This window comes from Chanodichthys erythropterus, chromosome 23 (assembly GCF_024489055.1).
Source record: "Chanodichthys erythropterus isolate Z2021 chromosome 23, ASM2448905v1, whole genome shotgun sequence".
NCBI lineage: Eukaryota > Metazoa > Chordata > Actinopteri > Cypriniformes > Xenocyprididae > Chanodichthys > Chanodichthys erythropterus.
The window spans coordinates 2,768,920-2,790,149 of record NC_090243.1 but is presented as its reverse complement, the minus strand read 5'-3'; the positions used below and the strand labels follow the sequence as shown (position 1 = coordinate 2,790,149).

Here is a 21,230-nt window from a genome sequence, read left to right as displayed (position 1 = left end):
CTTTTTCAGTTAGACAAATATATAAATCAACCGCAAATCAGTACTGCCCTTTTATTATTAATTTATTTTGGAATATTGTAGAGACATTTTTTAAAAGTTAAAATGCTGCATGCTGCATCAAAGTAACAGAAGAAATAGGCATCATTATTTATAAACAAAACAAAGAAAACAAAGAAATGCAATGACTCACTGTTATTAATAAAAGATTCATCAGAAAATATAAAGCTGAAAGATTTTTTTTTCACATAAGACAGCATAGAAGCATAACATACAAATCATTTCAGAATGTTACTAGAAACAAGAATTTCTAGTTTACATTTGAAAGCAAGCATCATTTTTTGTTTCATTTTTGTAATTGTCCTCAAGTAGCTGTTTAGGCTACATAAAGAGAGCATAAAAGAAATTTTGAATTACTTTTTTTGTTTTGTTTTGTTTTGTTTTTGCTGTGAGATGTAAAAAATTATTTTTTCACCTGAGCATAAATGTCCTCATGCACAACACTGATGACTTTTGGTTTATTGTGTATCATGTGGACTTGAGCATATACTACATCTGAACCTTTTTCATGGTTGTCTTCTTCAGTTGAGTCTTTCACTGTATTGTGGTCGGTCTGAGTCGCGAACTCATACAGACTATAATCATCAGAGATCTTGTTGTCCTGGTTGGTCACAGTGAGGACATTAGTATATGTGGAATTCCTGTCAATAGTTTCATCCTGTGTCTAAAAATTAAAACAAAAATATTTGGTGTATATATACCAGCATTTCAATCATGACAACCAGGAATAGTTAATGGATAGGCTATAACAATGTTAATGTATTTGGTCTTAGCCTGCACCACCTAGAGCTTCATGACTGAACTAGATATATAGTCATTCTTTATAAAATTCTTGAATAATAATAGTAATTTTCTAGATAGTTTAAGTCAATGTTAGTTGAACATCCATTGTAAAAAAAAAAAAAAAAAAAAAAAAAAAATGTTTATCATGTATTAAATTTATTAAACATATGTTTAAAAGTGTTAAATTGGCTGATGTCTGATATGATGTTTAAAGGGATAGTTCACCCAAAAATGAAAATTTGATGTTTATCTGCTTACCCCCAGTGCATCCAAGATGTAGGTGACTTTTTTTCTTCAGTCGAACGCAAATTATGATTTTTAACTTTTAAGCTGAACGAAGTTGGACATAGTGGTGTATTAGAGGTAAAAAATTATATAAATACTGTTCGGTTTTTCGCACAAACCGATCGTTTCGTGTCTTAGGACATCAATGTGCCGTCACGAGCCGCAGGGTTTCATTTGGATTTGTCTATGGAAGTTTTTTCGACTCTTATTGTTCAAGTTCCCAATCACTGCTATTATTTGACTGACAGACGGCAGCGGTTGCAGTTAAAAATCATAATTTGCGTTCGACTGAAGAAAAAAAGTCCTCTACATCTTGAATGCCCTGGGGGTAAGCAGATAAACATCAAATTTTCATTTTTGGGTGAACTATCCCTTTAATGTGAAAATTAATGTAATTTGGTTCTATTGTGTATATTAGAAAGTTATCATTAAGAGAGACATACAAATGTGCAGGACCGTAATTGAGAGCCTGTTTATAGTGATCTATATAAAAATGTTGTGGATGTTCGTGCAGTAGTGTGCAATGACTGGTGTTTGAGGAAGTTCACAAACCTGATTCAAGGACTCATTTTGTCGAGCATTGTCTCCCCTGTGTGTCTTTGTCCTGGTCCTGTGAGAGGAAATAAATAATTAAACTGAAAACTTGACTTGACTGTATGATTAAAGTGCTTTGTAAAAGCTTTATGAAGTCAAATACTAGCAAGTCTCATATGTTCTAACTTTGGCCGAGGCTTAAATTAACACAAGCACAATACTAAATACATGTAAAAATGGTCTGTTTCAAAATGACCTCAGCGATGATGAAGTAACTGAAAATGTAACTAAATTTACCTTGCACAAAAACCAAGAGCAGAGAGCATGAGCCCTGCCACGATTCCTCCCACACAACCAGCAATCATAAGCATAGAAGGTCTATCTGGTCCCATTTCCTGTGAAATGTCTGTAACTGGACAGAATGTTGCATTTCAAGTAATCTTCATTGCTTTAGATCTGTAAATGTCAATGACCTTGTTCTCTACATTTAGATTGTGTAAACTCACCTTCATCTGTGAGCTGGATCTCTGCTGATGACTGTTTTCCATGTTGATTCTGTGCAGTGCAGAAATACCATGATGCATTCTTTTGAGTTGCATTGAAGGTAATCTTCCTTCCCCGAGCTATAGGCGTATCTTGTCCACGTTTGTACCAGGTGTAGCTCATGTTAATTGATGGCCAAGCTTTGCTTTTGCAGGTCAAAGTCACATTAGTGCCACCAGAGACTGAAGCAGATGGATCGATGCTGATGTGAGTTTCTTTTGGAGGAACTTTTCATAAAAACACAAGCACATACATAAAAAACAATAAAACACCTGTACATTAGACATTTCTGGGTAGCTAAACACCAAATTCTGTTTAAGCAGCACTTTGTGCATTTAAGCACAACAAGGCTATGTTAAATGAAGAGGTCAGATCTCTTACACAGGACTTGTAGCATCACGGTGGTCTCCACAGTTGTGTCATTAGATGTATTTCTTGGATATGTAGCAGTGCAGGAGATGTTCTTTCTGTGATCCATGTATGAAGCTTTGAAGGCCATGTATGAAAACACTGACTGGGTTTTATCATGTTTCTCCTGTAACTGTGTTGTAATGTTGGCAGATTCAGGGATGTTGGACCAGGATATTGTAGGAGGTTGTTTGGGGCAGGGGGCTTCAGCAGAGCAGCTCAGATTGACTAATGTTTCCTCCATCACTATTTTCAGATCAGTGGGTTTAAGTTCAGGAGGTTGTGGTGAATCTACAGAAGTAAATGGTTGTTCAGCATTAAGAAATCTTTCTGATGTTAATTATGTAAATAATATTCACATGTAAATGTAAACCTGTATTTTAAAGACAGTGGAGATGACATTTACCTCTGACAGCGATCTTCACAGTTGATGCTTGATCGAGGAAAAATGTTGCTCTGAACACATTTGGCTCCATTTCCAGTCTAAAGTAGTAGAGATCTGAATGATTCTTCATGATGTTATAGAAGACAGTTGTGCAGTTCCTCTCAGTGAGATTTCCAGTTATCTGTATGTAACTGAATCCTCTAATGATTTTTTTACTGCTATTAAAAGCTATGAAACCATCACTGGTAGCAAACTGTGATTTATTTTTCAACCAGATCCCATTAATAGATTCCGACTTTTTACGTTTATCCTCAAAATCGGAGATGTTGAATGTACAAGGAATCTGCACACAAGAGCCTGTCAGAGCTGTTACTGTCTGAGGCATCACAGCAAAGTAGATATTATCAGCTGAAACATAAAAACACATTTGTGCATTATGACTTAAACCTTAGAGAGGCAAAGGTCTTAAAGGTACAGTTAACCCAAAAATTAAAATTCTTTTCATGTTTCATCATGTTCTTTAGTATACTTAAAATAGGCCTACATATTTTAGATTTTCATGCTGCTCTTGCACACAACAAAAAGTGTACCCTGACATAGGGAAGTTGAGTTCCAAAAAAGACAACACAGCAAATTTAAGGGTAATTTTTACTGTATACATTTTCTCGTCCTTTTAATCACATGATTGCACACTATGTTCCCTCTTGTGTCGTAGTGGTTCTGTTGGTAAATGTGATCATTAAAAAAATAATAATAAACTGAGTGTAATATGGACCAACCTGAGTGAGTGTGTAGAAACACAGAGCTGATGATGATGACGAAGGATGTGATCTGGAACACAGACATCACTGGAGCTCTGACACAAACACAGGAAAGAAATGAAAACTTGTGTTCCAAAAAAAGAAAAAAAAAAGAAAAAGAAAAAAAGGAAAAGAAAAAAGAAAAAGACAACAATTTTTTTTACTCCGCCTACAGCTGTAAGCACTGAATTGTATCTTCAGCTTGTGAGTTATTACTGTGTTTAACTAAAGAGATTTTAAGAGTTAATAGTTACTGTAGACTGCAGACTCTCCCATCCCTGATTAATATCTTAATTAAATAAATAATTATTGTCATGGACTCCAATGAATGATTACACCATTACACAATTTATATTGATTTATAAACATCAGTTCACAAGAGACAAGCCTTACCTCAGAGCAGTGCAGTCTAAGTAAAGCAGAAGTTCATGAAGATGTCTTCCTCTGTGCGTGATCAGTTAAACACTGAGTGACATGATGTTCTCTTGACAATCCAGATAAGCTCAAATACAATAGCAATGTTTATAAGACCATATCAAATAAAGAAAGGCAATGCATGAACATTTGTTTGACATTACTGATGAATGTTAGCATCTGTATGCTCATTTATTGCTTATTCTGTACTCTGTTTTAGCTAACTTTTTTCAGTGCTCATCAAAATAACCATAACTATACTACTATACATAACTAACACATCTATTGAATGCATAAGAGCTTCTGTGCTCATTGTCACTGGTGCACAAGACTGCAACACTTAAACCCACACATTTACACAATTTTAAGACTGAATGCTGGCTTACGAGACACATATGTTGTTCTTGTGTGAAAAAAAAAGAAAAAGAAAAAGAAAAATGAACTGAAACCTAAAGTTTCTATTGTTGCCTCATTTCTGCTAGTCTGTTTAAACATGACTTTAGTGATGTGATGTCAAATACTATTGACCGCCTTTAAGGAATGATCCACAGCTAGGTGTGCATTACATGATTTTAGTGCATGACTTGAAACCCCACCTCTGACACGAAGTTCATTAAAAACATGTAATGCAAACTTAGCCTTAGATTATCCCTCTTATACCATGGATACTTGGTCAAAAAGAGATTTGAAAATTAAGGTTATTTTTGCCAGCTGTATGACTTGTTAGATCTAGCATTCTGCCTGTTTTGAATCAGACACAGATAAAGTTGTAAGATGACATTTATTTAATTGAATTATAACATTTATTTTAATTTTTTTTTTTTTTTTTTTGAGAGAGAGAGAGAGAGAGAGAGAGAGAGAGAGAGAGAATAACTTACAATAAATAACTATCTACTAACAATAAAGCTGTGAGTTTACTTAAAAAAATACAGTGGCATTACCACCTTCTTGCTGAGTAATATAATGTAGCAGTTCAGTGTAAAAGTCACGAGGCAGCATTGACAACAATATACTATGAAAAATATACTGTCAAAACTGTTCAATGTATTATGTATTTCAGGTAAAGTAACTCTTTATTATTTATTTAATGACATATGAGTGATCTCTGCAGTCATTATTTCTGTGTCATAGAGAGTTGCAGGGATGACATATTCTTGTGTGCCAAAAGCAGGAAATGAGTTTGGATTTTAGCATATCCTGTTCCGTCTTGCCTGAAATAAGGACTGTGGTTAACCTTAAGAGAGGTAAAGGTTAAACTTTAGATAGGTAAAGGCATAGCTCACCCAAAAAAGAAAATTATGAAAAATCTCACCCTGTTTGTTACAAATCCTCATGTTCTTTCAGACCTGTGTGACTATTTTTCTTAAAATAAATATTTTAGATTTTCATGCTGCTCTTTCACACTCTGACATACGGAAGTCGAGCTCCAAAAAGGACAAAGCAGCACCAGAAATATAAAAATATAAATATCCAGTAATAAGCTCTTGTGTTTTGTTTTTTTAATAAAGCTTTTACTTGCCTTGTAAAAAGCAGTTGCTAACTAGTAGGGTAGCCATTATTGTTCTGTTGCTGGATAGTAGACATGATTTGGTGGGACACTTGTGTTATACTATTATACTATGTAAATATTGATTTATTTGCCATCACGTTGGATGATAATGTTTTCCGCTCTGTGCCTGGCACTCATTTTGCCCAGGTTCAGGTGATAGTGTAATTTAATCTACAGAACTTATTCTGTCTGCTAAATATAACAAATTGAGTAACAGGTAGGCTAGTAGGTAAAAATCATATTTTGTACTAAAATAAACTTTCTTAAGTAGCCACTAGTTTATTTTCCTTCATTAGACTATGCAAAAATGAAATGCATTTTACTGGATTCAATGCTGTAACAACATGAACTCAGAAACAGGATAGGACCCAGTTACAGGCATTTATCTCAAAAACTATATACAGGTAGGTATAGCCACAGCAGCAGGAACAACTAAGTACAACTAAGTATCTTAGCTTGGTATTAATAGACCATTTCAAATAACAAATAGCCTAAAAAGGCTCAACAGAATCCAAAGAATGATTGCAAAAGATGGGTAAACAGGAACTAGAATATTACCAAGGCCAGACAGTTGTAAGATGGGGGGCTTTATACCAGCAAAGAATATACACTAACAAGAAGCGACACTCAATAGAACGTTCTACTGCAACACCGGCGCCCAGCAGCCGCGTGTCAGCAGCCCACTAGTTTCTATGGCAATATCAGCTGCTTTGTTAAAAAAAAAAAATTACTTTAAAGCTAAAATCCAAATCTTTTTAACAGTTTATTTTGCAGACTTTGTGTTTAAGTCTTCCACTTTTTTCACAAAACCTTTGCAGTCAGTTTGGGTTAAAATTCTTTAAAAGATCTAGTATTAGCATTATAAACATTAAATTAATACCGACATATGAAATTAAATTAAGGACATGCATCAGAATTGGGAATGTTGGACAATAAATATATGAATATAACAGCTTGATTTAGCAGTGTTGTCTAATGTCTGTTAAAGCAAAAGTGTCCAAAAGTGGAAATTATGTGATAATGGACATAGCAATTCATCATGTATTATAAGATCATTATGTTTGTATGAATGGTTGGATTCCAAAACTGGTAAAATAAAACCTATATAAGACAATACAACATTTACTGTAGGAGTCATACAATTTACTGTGGACTTAATTTTAAAAATTTCTATTGCGCTTCTGATTTGCAGTGAAATTCGCCGATTTTGGGTGCGTAAGATGTGAAGGACTCTATGGTCCAGTTAGTATTTTCACCCCATAATGGCGACTGCGCTACCGGAGCGCCATCTAGTGGCTGTTGCCCAAAAATTATCAGAGTGTCGCCTCTTGAGTTCTATACTCTTTTGCCACAGTCCTACAGAGTTTTGCTCCAACCCTAATTAAACACACCTGAACAAGCTAATGTCTTCAGGATCCTTCACATGCTATCAGAAATTTGATAATTCCCACTTCTGAAGTCGTGATTACAAGCTCATCATAAATTTCGAAATGGGAGGTCGTTCATGTGCAATTTTTTCCTAGGAAACTCGTATTTATAATAATTCAATAAGGCAGCACAAGGCTACAGGCAGGTGAGTTTTTCTCAGGGTTGGAGCAAAACTTAGCAGGACTGTGGCTCTCCAGGACTGATGTTGGCCACCCCTGGTCTAGATGAAGTCCTGGCTGGTGTAGTCCACAGTGATTCCTTTGCTATCTGTCCAGTTGTAATCAGCGGGGAAAAAAACAAAAAAAAAAAACACCTCTACATATGCATTGATTGGTAATTTTCCCCACAGCAGCTAGAACATGATGACTGAGCAAATATTGAGGCAGTGTAATTTTAGAAAAAAAAAAATCTGAAAAAAACTGAAGTACGGGACACTGCTTACATCTCACGGGACGTGGACAAGCTATCAATTTTTGGACAGGTCCACTTTCACAGCCTCGTTGTGTTTATTGACATGCTCTTGCAAACTATTATAACTCAAACTTTCAGGGAAAGTGCTTGCTAAATGCTAAATAAAGAGGCTTAATGGCAATGACGTTGAAGTCATGTGACCGTGGTGTAGTTCATTTATTATAGCCTAGCTTTTGATTTTTGTCAATTATATTTACTGTTGAAAATTCATAAAGCTTAAGAGTCATTAGCTTTTGTTAGTCACAGACCATATTTTATGCAACAATCCAAAAGCCAATGGACAGATCTTATTGGGTTTATGTCGAAGGAACAAGGGTCATGCTAACTTTCAGGTTGGCCTATAAAAATATGCCATCCCTGCACTCTATTCACCTTAAGTGTTGAGGCCACACATTCCCACTGTTAAAGAAAGTCTTCACATGCAGGAGATATGTTGATCTGTGTGGAAGCCAACATTTTCCGAAGATAAGAGCGAACATTATTTAAAAGTTTTCTCTTTCAGGTATTGTACTGTGTGTTCCTCAAGCTGCAGGCCTACTGTTTATTGATGCTTCATAGGCGAACTTGCATTTTGTCACAAACAGACTTAGTTTAAACTTGAAGATGGAAAACGTACATTTTTTTTTACTTAGATTCATTTTTCAAAAATCAGAAATCTGTCATTTTATCAGGGTGTGTCGTTTTATACCCACTGTATATATGCCAATTCACACTGCACCAACAGACGTCGACCAATGTGGCCAATCACCAGATTACAGTACTTCACTACTCAAGACATTCCACAACACATCAAACATTGATTGAACGATTGAAAAAGCATGCCGAGCAACATCAGTAGATGCCGACGGGTAATGCACTGATCTGACAAAACCCCATGTGTCTGCAGCTGTTGGTCGACGTCTGTCGGTGCAGTGTGAATTGGCCTTAAAGGGTTAGTTCACCCAAAAATGAAAATTCTGTCATTTATTACTCACCCTCATGCCGATCCACACCCGTAAGACCTCCATAGGGAGCATTTCATGACATTTCCTCTCTCAAGATCCATAAAGGTACTAAAAACATATTTAAATCGGTTCATGTGAGTACAGTGGTTCAATATTGATATTATAAAGCGACGAGAATATTTTTGGAGCACCAAAAAAACAAAATAACGACTTATTTAGTGATGGCCAATTTCAAAACACTGCTTCATGAAGCATCAGAGCACAAATTAATCAGTGTGTCGAATCATGATTCAGATCACGTGTCAAACTGTCAACGGCTGAAATCACGTGACTTTGGCGCTCTGAACAGCAGATTCGACACTGATTCACTGTGCTCCGATGCTTCCTGAAGCAGTGTTTTGAAATCGGCCATCACTAGATAAGTCGTTATTTTGTTTTTTTTGGCGCTTCAAAAATATTCCCGTCATTTTATAATATTAATATTGAACTACTGTACTCACATGAACCAATTTAAATATGTTTTTAGTACCTTTATGGTCATTGCTACCCATGGAGGCCTCATGGAGCCATCAGATTTAAACTAAAACATCTTAATTTTTGTTCTGAAGATGAACGAAGGTCTTACGGGTGTGGAACGGCATGAGGGTAAGTAATAAATGACAGAATTTTCATTTTTGGGTGAACTAACCCTTTAAGTGAGACACAAATCCTGAAATACTCTGTACTCTATTTCTGTGTATTCATCATGTTTGAAGTGTGTCTCTGTGATGCAGTAGCTCTGCTGCTTTGGGATATCAGTCGTGCCGTAGTAGATGATCATTGTTTCATCAACAGAAATCTTATTAACCTATGCACAATGAAAACAGATTATTATGTTTTATTTGCAAAATATTTTTATATGTGATCTAAAACAATTTTTTTTAATTAATCTCTAATTTTTATTATATATCTTTCACATAATCAACTTGATAAAATAAACTTTTAATAAATGAATGCTCATAAATATGAACAAGCCAATGAATAAATAAATAATAAATGTCTAGAATACTGAACTTTTATGAATCAGATTTGCACACAGAACTATACAAAACTAAACTAAACTTACCTGACCAGAAGGATCCTTCTCATTGGCACTGGGCTTATTGAATTTTTTTCTCCTAATGAAGAAGGAAGGTCAAAATATTTTAGGGACATTTTTATTTTTGTACTTGCCTAAATAATTTTATCACATAATTATGTTCAAATGGATCAAGTGTAAATTGGCAATGGCAGCAGAAATATGTTGTAAAATATTCTCATATATGATGAGCAGAAAAAATTGTTATTAAAATACAGCATGTTTGATGGTTATAAATCACATCTTCACATTTGCCTCAATATTGACATTGAATATTAAATTTGACAATAAACACTAAATAATGTAAACTTAATTTTTCACTGTACAAGAATCCACTATATTATCACAAACAATTCTCTATGTCCTAGTAGGTGAGAAGAAGTTAAGAATAATGTAGTATTACAGCTTTTTTCAATTACTAACATACATTTGTCCTTTCTGTAGTCACATTTTCAAATCTCTAAACACATTTAGCAGAACACGTTTCTAAAATGCTTACATTTTCTTTTCATGTAAGCTTACCCCATACCAAAATTATGGATCTTTCTCATCTTATTTGCAAATGCTTAAACACATCAAGTCAGAAATGAAGACCTAATGTTCCAATCTTTGAATATAGGATAAAACATATACTTTTGCAACAACAGCAGTACTGGAAAAGTGCTGGAAAAAATATAAAACAAATACTGAAACAATTGATAAACATTTTTAATTAGCAGATCACTTAAATATTTAGAAATAGCAGATTCCAATCTCAGTTGGAGGTATAGTCAGGTGTTGAATTTATTTTCATTACATGGAAACACAGTAAAATAGGACTCATTGAACTGGATTTGTTCAGTGTGTATGAAGAACAACACAGAGGAGCAGAGAGAAAGTAATGTCTGGGTAAGGGAGAAGAATAGATGAAGGAGGAGAGGAGAAGTTGGAGAGAGAGAAGAAGAGGTATGGGAGAATGTGTGCTGGATTGTGCGTCTCTGTTTTTTTCCACTTACACATGATGAACCTATAAAAGCTTATTTCTGCCATGAATAGAAAATAAAAAAAGGTAATTCTGACTTTTTTTTCTCTCAATTCCTAGTTTATATTAAAGTGTTATTCTATAGTCTTTGTTTATATCTCACAATTCTGAGAAAAAAAGTCAGAATTGTGAAATGTAAACTCACACTGTAAACCCTAATGCTCAAAATACTTAATTCGTTTGAGTAGGACAAACTTAAATTAAACAAATTAGTTCAGTTAAATTAACAGTTATGAGTATTTAAAACTTTCTTTTACTTTTGAGTTCACAGCACTGACATATTTCAAGTAAACTAAACTGTTTTAGTTGCAGCAGATTTCTAATTCCCAGCATGCTTTGCATCAGACTGTCTAAATGTTGAAATAAAGTGTTATTTTGTGTGTTTTTGCATAAGATTAACATAGGGAGACATAAGTTAGTGTTTAATGTTGTGTTATGTTGGGATTGACAGGGGGTTCTGTTATATTAGTTTTGTAGGGTTACCATTCTGGTGAAGAGTAGACCGTGTGGTTAGGTTGAGGATGGGCTGCAAAACTTTTAAGACCACATATACTGTATGTTGTTTGATTATATACATGCAAGTATATATTGACAGTCTCTTTGATAATTATAATAGCATGTGTTTTTTGCTAACTAACATTTAACCAAGACTTGAATGTGATGTTTATGTAAATTAATTATATGTACTTGAGTAGGGCGAGGCTGAGAACTGTGGGAGCGAAGGAATGCCAGTGATGTGATTGTTAATGAGAGACACCTGTGCACCACACTAGCATTGCTCCACTTCCATGGCTCTCGGCCCCGCCCCACTTGTCACAAAAAAATTAAGTTCTACTAACTTAAAAAAAACAAGTTAGTTAACTTAAATGTTTTGAGGTAATAAGTTTCCTCAAATGTTTTGAGTATTCTGAACTTATTGAGTTTTACAGTGCACAATTGCAAAATAAAAAATATTTTTGATAAAGTCACAATTACCTTTTATGATTTTTTTATTCTGTGGAGGAAAAAAAGCTTCCATAATAACCAAAGACCATGTTTGTTGGATTTGTTGTTGATCAATGGCAGCAATTTCATGTTTTCATTTCAGTAAAAGCTTCATAATACAACGATTTTACTACAATGATTCCATTACCACTGTTCCATGCAGAATATGTGGTCTGCGTAGGGCACTAACTACCAAGGGGACACCATCCCACCATCAACTCCCCACCCACCCCCAGAAAGAGATTTCAACCAAGTGGGAAACTGAAGTTCTGCATAGGGGGCTCATTTGACCAGTAGTTGCCCTGAGCAATTCTGTTACTTTCTTCTTCTTCTCTTTTTCTACTGCACGTTCTATAAAATAATGACTCTCTTCTGTTGCCAAGAATGCATAGATTCAACACTCAACCAAAAATGTAGAATGGCTAATATGCATTGTAAACTGAATTTTAAAAACTATGGATTTCATATTTTCTGCAGGTAGAACTGAAACATGACAAGTAATGCAGTTTTCATAATGCCATCAACTGTTAGTATTTTGACAGTCATTGCGCTTTGATTGACTATATGTTCATATAGAAAACTAGTGTTAGTGTTTGACAGAACGACTCTATTTTGAATCAGGTTTGTTGTGTTTTGATAGAGTTAGTATATGTTGAAAAAGGTTTTTAGCATTTTGAAATGTAGAGTTTGTGTTTATTTAACAAAATATGGTTTTGGGCAAAAAATTTACTATTTGGTTAATTGTGTGATGTAGGTGTGTAGCTGTGTTAAGAGATTAGAAAAAGTACTTTAAGTATTGGTAAACGCTTGTTAGCAATTGAAAAAAACTGTAATACATTACATGCACATGACTGAAGTACTTTCTAATTGTTTGTTTTATCACTGTATGAAGTCAAACACTAGCAACTCAGTTTTTGCTGATGCTGGCTGATGCTTAAATGAACACAAGCACAATGCTGAGTACTTCTTAAAACAGGATGGTTCAAAATGGCATCTATGAGAGGAATACAACTAATGTTTAATTCACAATAAAAGTGAATACAACTAATTTTACCTTGTACAAAAACCAAGAGCAGAGAGAGTGAGCACTGCCATAATTCCTCCCACACAACCAGCAATAAGAGGCATGGATTGTCCAACTTGTCCCATGTCCTGTGAAATGTCTGTAACTGGACAAAATGTTGCATTTCAAATGATCTTTATTGCTTTATGTCTGTAAATGACCTTGTTCTCGACATTTAGATTGTGTAAACTCACCTTCATCTGTGAGCTGGATCTCTGCTGATGACTGTTTTCCATGTTTATTCTGTGCAGTGCAGGAATACCATGATGCATTCTTTTGAGTTAAACTGAAGGTAATCTTCATTCCCTGAGCTATAGGCGTATCTTGTCCATGTTTGTACCAGGTGTAGCTCATGTTAATTGATGGACTGGCTCTGCTTTTGCAGGTCAAAGTCACATTAGTGCCACCAGAGACTGAAGCAGATGGATCGATGCTGATGTGAGTTTCTTTTGGAGGAACTTTTCATAAAAACACAAGCACATACATGAAAAACAATAAAACACCTGTACATTAGACATTTCTGGGTAGCTAAACACCAAATTCTGTTTAAGCAGCACTTTGTGGATTTAAGGAAGTAAGAAGTCAAATCTCTTACACAGGACTCGTAGCATCACGGTGGTCTCCACAGTTGAGTCTTCAAGTGTTTTTCTTGGATATGTAGCAGTGCAGGAGATGTTCCTTCTGTGATCCATGTATGAAGCTTTGAAGGTCATGTGTGAAAACACTGACTGGGTTTTATCAGGTTTCTCCTGTAACTGTGTTGTAATGTTGGCAGATTCAGGGATGTTGGACCAGGATATTGTAGGAGGTTGTTTGGGGCAGGGGGCTTCAGCAGAGCAGCTCAGATTGACTAATGTTTCCTCCATCACTATTTTCAGATCAGTGGGTTTAAGTTCAGGAGGTTGTGGTGAATCTACAGAAATAAATGGTTGTTCATCATTAATAAATATTTCTTCTGGTGTTAATTATGTAAATAATATTTACATGTAAATGTAAACCTGTATTTTAAAGACAGTGGAGATAACATTTACCTCTGACAGCGATCTTCACAGTTGATTAAGCTTGATCGAGTAAAAATGTTGCTCTGAACACATTTGGCTCCATTTCCAGTCTGAAGTAGTAGAGATCTGAATGATTCTTCATGATGTTATAGAAGACAGTTGTGCAGTTCCTCTCAGTGAGATTTCCAGTTATCTGTATGTCACTGAATCCTCTAATGATGTTTTTACTGCTATTAAAAGCTATGAAACCATCACTGGCAGCAAACTGTGATTTATTTTTCAGCCAGATCCCATTAATAGATTCCGACTTTTTATGTTTGTCCTCAAAATCGGAGATGTTGAATGTACAAGGAATCTGCACACAAGAGCCTGTCAGAGCTGTTACTGTCTGAGGCATCACAGCAAAGTAGATATTATCAGCTGAAACATAAAAACACATTTGTGCATTATGACTTAAACCTTAGAGAGGCAAAGGTCTTAAAGGTACAGTTAACCCAAAAATGAAAAGTCTGAAAAATCTCACCCTCTCAGTTACAAATCATCATGTTCTTCCAAACCATGTGTGATTATTATACTTAAAATAGGCATATATTTTAGATTTTTTTCATGCTGCTCTTGCACACAACAAAAAGTGCACCCTGACATAGGGAAGTTAAGCTCCAAAAAGGACAGTACAGCAAATTTAAGGGTCATTTTTACTGTATACATTTTCTTGTCCTTTTAATCACATGATTGCACACTATGTTCCTGTGGCGACCAGGGCGGGCGAGAGCCGTGAGGGAACGGCGCGAGGCCGGTGGCGCGAGTGTTAATGAGCTTCACCTGGGAGGCGCACCGGCCTTGAGTCCCTAACGGAGGAGCTCCAGGAGCATAAAAGGAGGAGTGACTACAGTGAAGGACGAGAGAGGACCAGGTCTGGACTTTACGTTATGTTTTATTATGTTTGTGTGGCATTACTTTCGTTTTGTTCTTTGTTTATTTTGGTATTAAAGTTCCCTTTCAGTCGGTCACGTTCGACGTACGTCAGTAGTGACCGACGAATTGGGATATCGCTTAGAGAGCCCTATCAGCTTCGTGTAAACTAAAACAAGCCAATGGAATTGGCGTGCGATATTTGCATAATGCGCACCGCCCCCGACAGGGTATATAAATAGGAAGCAGATGCAATCGCACTCTGTCTTTCGCTTCGGAGCCATTCAGTGGTGTCCTGTTTAAGAAGACTGTTTTGTGTGAACTAAACTGCCTCGAAGAGGATTCACAGCAAGCCGTGTGTGCCGGTGTAACGGTGCTACAGCGAGGTCGCGAGCTCCCGAGGATCCGAGCTATAGCTCTCAACTGCTGTTTTCACAGCACACGCCTAGAGTGAAGTGTGTGTTGCGATTTGGGCCGGTTCCTCGGTGTGTCCAGGGAGTGGTGTACCTGGCACATCGCGTCACTCTCTGTGTGCTTCGGCACGAGCGAGTTGACTGTTTTCCCCTTCTAAAAGAGCTTTACAGACGAAACCTGACAGTATGTCATTTCGTCTGTGCGTTAATGGGTGCGGTCGTTCCCTGGTCCCTGCTGATGGGCACAATCGTTGCATCTCGCGTTTGGGCATTCTGCACGCTGAAGCAGCTTTTGTGGATGGTTCATGTTCCCATTGCGGGAACATGACTATCGCGGTGCTGAGGTCGAGACTCTCCTTCCTGAAGTCTCAGAAAGTGGGGGTCCCCTCCCCTGTGCCCCGTTCGACCGTTTTTTCCGGCCCGGGCCGGAATGACGGTTCGGCGGTGTATAGGAAGGGTGACCCGAGGACCCGAGGACCCGAGGGCCCCTGCCGCCTCATCAGCACCGCAACCCATCGTGCCACCGTTGGTTTCCGCTGGGCCCTCTACGGACTGTCCAGCCGTTACCTTTGGTGCGCCGGCGGCGGATCGGATGTCGATCGCTGCATCGGAAGGTGAGCCTGAGTCCTCGGGGGAGGAAGACACGCTGCCGCCCGGGACGGTAGCGTTGCCCGAGTCGGATCCCGAGCTCACGGCTGTGCTCTCCCGGGACGCCTTGTGTGTCGGGCTTGAGTGGAACCCTCCACCCTGTCCCGGCCCATCTCGGTTGGACGATTGGTACTTGGGGGGGGGTCGCGCTGGTCAAACCCAGCGTCCCGCCCCAATGCCTTTCTTTCCGGAAGTACACGATGAGGTGACCAGGTCTTGGCAAGCTCCGTATAGGGCTCGTACAGGGCCTGGTCCCTCGTCCGCCTTCACCTCCCTGGACGGCGGGGAAGCCAGGGGATATGCGAGGATCCCGCCAGTCGAGCGGTATGTTGCGATGCAGTTGTGTCCAACGGCCGCTGGCTGGCGTGGTGAGCCGCGTCTCCCGTCCCGGGCCTGTAAATTCTCAGCCGGTCTGACTGAGAAAGCTTACAGTGCCTGTGGGCAGGCTGCCTCTGCCCTGCACGCGATGGCCCTTTTGCAGGTCTATCAGGCAAAAGCGCTGTCGCAGATGCCCCAGGAAGGTCCTGACCAACAGCTGCTTGGGGAGCTGCGCGCTGCCACTGACCTTGCCCTCCGGGCAACGAAGGTGACAGCGCGTTCTGTTGGCCAAGCGATGTCTACTCTGGTAGTCCAGCAACGCCACCTCTGGCTGACCTTGGCAGACATGAGGGAGACCGACAAACATCGGTTCCTGGATTCCCCCGTGTCTCCGGTCGGCCTTTTCGGCTACGCGGTGGAGAGCTGTGCCCAACAGTTCTCCGCTGCACAGAAGCAGGCTGAGGCTATCAGACATGTCATGCCACGGCGGTCCGCTGCTGCCTCCACCCAGCCGCCCGTGGCTCAGCCTCAGCCCGCTCTTCGCCGAGGGCGCCCGCCTGCGTCTTCCTCCGCCCCTGCTAAGTCGGCAAAGCAGCAGTCTACACCAGCCAAACAGCAGGGTGCCGGTCGCGGACGTGGTGCCCAGACGGGCGACCTGGAGCGGAAGGTTCCTGCCCTTTGGGAGAGTATTCCATCTGCTCTCCCACCCCCGGAGGAGGGCCGGGGGGATTTTGTGGCGTCTGTCCATCTACCGCCGCTGGCTCTCCGGAGTCCAGCGGTACCCACTTTGCCACAAAAAGAGCAGTTTCCTCAAACTCCAGGTCACAAGAGGGCGCGTTTGCCAGTGTGCCAGGCCCCGCCTCGCCACTCGCAACCCCCTCCCATTCCGCCAGTAGGCGGCAGTGTGATGGCGCAGACCGCGTCCCGTGCGCCGTCTCCCATTCGCACTGCTGCCTCGCAGAGTCTGACCTCACTCCGGGCCGCTCCCATGCCGTCCGAGTCAGGTCCCTCTCTGCCTTGCTGCCCCACCCCCGGTGCGTCTGTGGCGCCTTTGGTCCCGCTGGCTCGGAGTCTGGAGGCGTGGATCACGCTTCCCAGCCCGTCCCGCTGGCTCATTCGCACCATCAGACTCGGCTATGCGATTCAGTTCGCCCGGCGTCCCCCGGTTTTCAGGGGTGTCCACTTCACTCAAGTGTCGTTGGACAGTGCACCTGTTTTTTCCGGGCGGAGATTTCTGTCCTACTGGCGAAGGATGCAATCGAGCCGGTCCCTCCAGCCGATATGAAGTCGGGGTTCTACAGCCCCTACTTCATTGTACCGAAAAAGGGCGGTGGGCTACAGCCAATCCTGGACCGTCCCCAGGATTGGTTTGCAGCAACAGACCTGAAGGACGCGTACTTTCATGTCTCGATTCTGCCTCGACACAGACCCTTTCTCCGGTCTGCGTTCGAGGGTCGGACATGTCAGTACAAAGTCCTACCCGACATGGTTTTAGCTCTCAGCCGGTTGGGTCTTCGGGTCAACTGGGACAAGAGCAAACTCGCCCCCGGGCAGAGGATCTCTTATCTCGGTCTCGAGCTAGACTCGGTCGCACGGACTGTCCAGTCGGTGTTGAACTGCCTGAGCTCGCTCAAGCGCAGGACAGCGGCTCCACTGAAAGATTTTCAGAGGCTCCTGGGGCATATGGCATCTGCAGCCGCGGTCACGCCGCTCGGATTGCTTCATATGAGACCGCTTCAACACTGGCTCCGCGGCCGGGTCCCGAGATGGGCGTGGCAGTGCGGCACGCTCCGTGTCCCCGTGACACCGAGCTGCCGTTGCACCCTTGTCCGGTGGTCGGACCCTTCGTTCCTGCGGGCCGGAGTACCCCTCGAACGAGTGTCCAGGCATGCTGTGGTCTCCACAGATGCCTCTGCCACGGGATGGGGGGCCACGTACAACAGGCATGCAGTGGCAGGTCTTTGGACGGGGCCTCAGCTGCATTGGCATATCAATTGCCTCGAGTTGCTAGCGGTTCGTCTTGCGCCTGCCCGCTTCAAGAAGCTGTTGTCAGGCAAGCACGTTCTAGTCCGCTCAGACAGCACTGCGGCCGTTGCGTACATCAACCGTCAAGGTGGTCTACACTCCGGTCGCATGTCGCAACTCACCCGCCATCTCTTGTTGTGGAGTCAGAAGTATCTGAGGTCCCTTCGGGCCACTCATGTCCCAGGTGTGCTCAACCGTGCAGCCGACGAGCTGTCACGGCAGCCTCCACTTGCGGGCGAGTGGCGGCTCCATCCCCAGGCGGTCCAGCTGATTTGGCAGCATTTCGGCAAGGCCCAGGTAGACCTGTTTGCCTCCTCAGAAACTGCCCACTGCCAGTGGTTTTATTCCCTGTCCGGCGGCACGCTCGGCACGGATGCCCTGGCACACAGCTGGCCCCTGGGTCTGCGCAAATATGCGTTTCCCCCAGTGAGCCTTCTCGCACAACTCCTGTGCAAGGTCAGGGAGGACGGGGAGCAGGTTCTGTTAGTGGCTCCGTACTGGCCCACTCGGACCTGGTTCTCAGACCTCATTCTCCTCGCGACAGCCCCTCCCTGGCCGATTCCTCTGAGGAAGGACCTCCTGACTCAGAGACGGGGCACCCTGTGGCACCCGCGTCCCGATCTATGGAACCTCCACGTGTGGTCCCTGGACGGGATGCGGAGGTTCTGAGTGATCTCCCGCAAGCGGTCGTAGACACCATCACTTCCGCTAGAGCTCCTTCCACTACGCGTTGAAGTAGAACCTGTTCGTCGAATGGTGCGCCTCTCGCCGAGAGGACCCCCGATCATGTTCGGTCAGATCCGTGCTTTCCTTCCTGCAAGATGGGTTGGAGCGAAGGCTGTCTCCCTCCACCCTCAAGGTGTATGTTGCCGCTATCGCCGCACATCACCACGCAGTTGAGGGTAAGTCCCTGGGGAAACACGATCTGATCGTCAGGTTCCTGAGGGGGGCCAGGAGACTGAATCCTCCTCGCCCTTCCTCCGTACCCTCTTGGGATTTGACCCTGGTTCTCACAGCTCTCCGGGGTCATCCCTTTGAGCCTTTGCAATCAGTCGACCTGAAACTAATGTCTCTTAAGACGGTTCTTCTGGTTGCATTGGCTTCCCTGAAGAGGGTTGGGGATCTGCATGCATTTTCGGTCGACGAAACGTGCCTAGAATTCGGGCCCGGTGATTCTCACGTTATCCTGAGACCCCGGCCTGGATACGTGCCCAAGGTTCCTACCACTCCCTTCAGAGATCAGGTAGTGAACCTGCAAGCGCTGCCCTCGGAGGAGGCTTTGCTCTGTCCCGTCCGCGCTCTGTGCGTTTACGTGGACAGAACGCGAAGCTTCAGGACCTCAGATCAGCTCTTCATCTGTTACGGAGGCCAGCAGAAGGGAAAGGCTGTCTCCAAGCAGAGGATGGCCCACTGGATAGTGGATGCCATCGCCTTGGCGTACGAATCCCAGGGCGTGCCTTGCCCGCTCGGGTTGAGAGCCCACTCCACCAGAGGGGTGGCCTCTTCCTGGGCGCTGGCTCATGGCGCCTCGCTGACAGATATCTGTAGAGCTGCGGGCCGGGGCGACACCTAACACGTTCGCTAGGTTTTATAGCCTACGTGTAGAGCCGGTATCCTCACGTGTACTCGCATCCACTAGTCGGTAGACGTGTTGTACCCGCTCTAAGTGTCGGCTTGCAATGCCATTCCCGCCACTGGCCGGATACGTGCATACTTTCACTCCAGTCGTGTTCCCCGCTTGGCGAACCCTGTCGAGTTCCTCCGCCTCCCCCTTCGGCTCGGACATTGCGGAGTGTCTGATGCCAGGCCTACATCCGTCGCTGACGCTGTCTGTTGGCTGGGGCCCATATGTCGTGACCCCTCTACGTGAGCGGTCCCATATGTGTAATTATCCACGGTTTAAAACTCCCTACGGGCCGAGTCCATGTCTTTCCCTTAGCAGAGCCAGCTCTGCTGTCACCTGTCAGATGAGTCTCCCCCTACCAGGTGGAGCCATCCCAGGGACTCCATATGCGTACTGCCCCCCGGGCCAGTCCATATGTGTATTCCCACGTAAACTCCTCCCCCATTGGGTAGGTAGTGGTCTCCGCAGCGTCCCTTACGGGTTCGCTTCCCCAGTGTAGTCCAGTTTACTTAGTGGGTAGTGGTTAGACAGCAGTAGACTCTCTCGGTGTAAGCTCGCCCCCTTCACCGCCAGCCGGTGCTATGGGCGGCTGAGCTTGCGCTAGGCACTGGAAGGGGTTTCGTAACTGTGGCGCTTTAGTTGGGATCCCAATTCGTCGGTCACTACTGACGTACTTCGAACGTGACCGACTGAAAGGGAACGTCTCGGTTACGTATGTAACCCTCGTTCCCTGAAGGAGGGAACGGAGACGTACGTCCCGTCGCCACAGTTTCTGTACCCTCGCTGTAGCGTGGACACCAGTTGTCTCCTCAGCGAAAAACAGAGTGCGATTGCATCTGCTTCCTATTTATATACCCTGTCGGGGGCGGTGCGCATTATGCAAATATCGCACGCCAATTCCATTGGCTTGTTTTAGTTTACATGAAGCTGATAGGGCTCTCTAAGCGATATCCCAATTCGTCGGTCACTACTGACGTACGTCTCCGTTCCCTCCTTCAGGGAACGAGGGTTACATACGTAACCGAGACGTTTTGTTGAATGTTCGCCGGTTCCCGCCTCCTTCTTCCCATTTACGAACTACGTTACAGTTCCCTCTTGTGTCATCATATCAGTGTAATATGGACCAACCTGAGTGAGTGTGTAGAAACACAGAGCTGATGATGATGATGAAGGACGTGATCTGGAACACAGACATCACTGGAGCTCTGACACAAACACAGGAAATAAATTAAAACTTGTGTTCCAAAAAAAAAAAAAAAAAAAAAAGAAAAAGCCACAGAAGCCAAAGAAAAAAGCCACTCTGTCCACAACTGTAAGCAATAAATTGTATCTTCAGCTTGTTTGTTATTACTGTGTTTAACTAGAGATTTTAAGAGTTAATAGTCACTGGAGACTGCAGACTCTCCCATCCCTAAATAATATCTTTATTAAATAAATAATTGTTGTCATGGACTTAATGATTACACCATGTATCTATTGATTTATACTCTATTGATTTATCAG

General features: G+C 42.2%; 2 protein-coding genes across 4 annotated transcripts; both read right to left on the bottom strand.

Moving 5' to 3' along the window:
* Positions 1–4,943, bottom strand: LOC137014129 (myelin-associated glycoprotein-like). Of its 3 annotated transcripts, none has more exons than XM_067378287.1 (8): positions 4,189–4,943; positions 3,775–3,851; positions 3,017–3,403; positions 2,584–2,901; positions 2,166–2,429; positions 1,957–2,071; positions 1,678–1,735; positions 1–721 (listed from the first exon to the last, which is right to left on the bottom strand). In XM_067378287.1, exons 2-8 carry the CDS (start codon positions 3,839–3,841, stop codon positions 461–463), a joined length of 1,470 nt encoding a protein of 489 aa, XP_067234388.1. In that variant the 5' UTR covers positions 3,842–3,851; positions 4,189–4,943; the 3' UTR covers positions 1–460. The 3 variants fall into 3 exon arrangements, with proteins under 3 accessions (XP_067234388.1, XP_067234389.1, XP_067234390.1); XM_067378288.1 differs by having other exon boundaries at positions 1,957–2,065; XM_067378289.1 differs by having other exon boundaries at positions 3,775–3,826.
* A 4,349-nt stretch (positions 4,944–9,292) lies between these two features.
* Positions 9,293–20,934, bottom strand: LOC137014425 (transmembrane and immunoglobulin domain-containing protein 1-like). The gene is made up of 7 exons (XM_067378727.1): positions 20,856–20,934; positions 13,818–14,207; positions 13,382–13,699; positions 12,981–13,244; positions 12,778–12,892; positions 9,707–9,758; positions 9,293–9,448 (listed from the first exon to the last, which is right to left on the bottom strand). Exons 3-7 carry the CDS (start codon positions 13,650–13,652, stop codon positions 9,293–9,295), a joined length of 858 nt encoding a protein of 285 aa, XP_067234828.1. The 5' UTR covers positions 13,653–13,699; positions 13,818–14,207; positions 20,856–20,934.
* Positions 20,935–21,230: the final 296 nt, after the last annotated feature.

Excerpts from the sequence above, each read along its gene's own strand:
- LOC137014129 (XM_067378287.1), bottom strand. The coding sequence starts at position 3,841 with ATGTCTGTGTTCCAGATCACATCCTTCGTCATCATCATCAGCTCTGTG. Across the intron at positions 3,404-3,774 it reads GTTTCTACACACTCACTCAG|CTGATAATATCTACTTTGCT; the intron begins GTTGGTCCATAT and ends TTTATGTTTCAG. Across the intron at positions 1,736-1,956 it reads GCTCTTGGTTTTTGTGCAAG|GACCAGGACAAAGACACACA; the intron begins GTAAATTTAGTT and ends TTCCTCTCACAG.
- LOC137014425 (XM_067378727.1), bottom strand. The coding sequence starts at position 13,652 with ATGGAGGAAACATTAGTCAATCTGAGCTGCTCTGCTGAAGCCCCCTGC. Across the intron at positions 13,245-13,381 it reads CGTGATGCTACGAGTCCTGT|TTCCTCCAAAAGAAACTCAC; the intron begins GTAAGAGATTTG and ends TTTTATGAAAAG. Across the intron at positions 9,449-9,706 it reads AGAAGGATCCTTCTGGTCAG|GTTAATAAGATTTCTGTTGA; the intron begins GTAAGTTTAGTT and ends CATTGTGCATAG.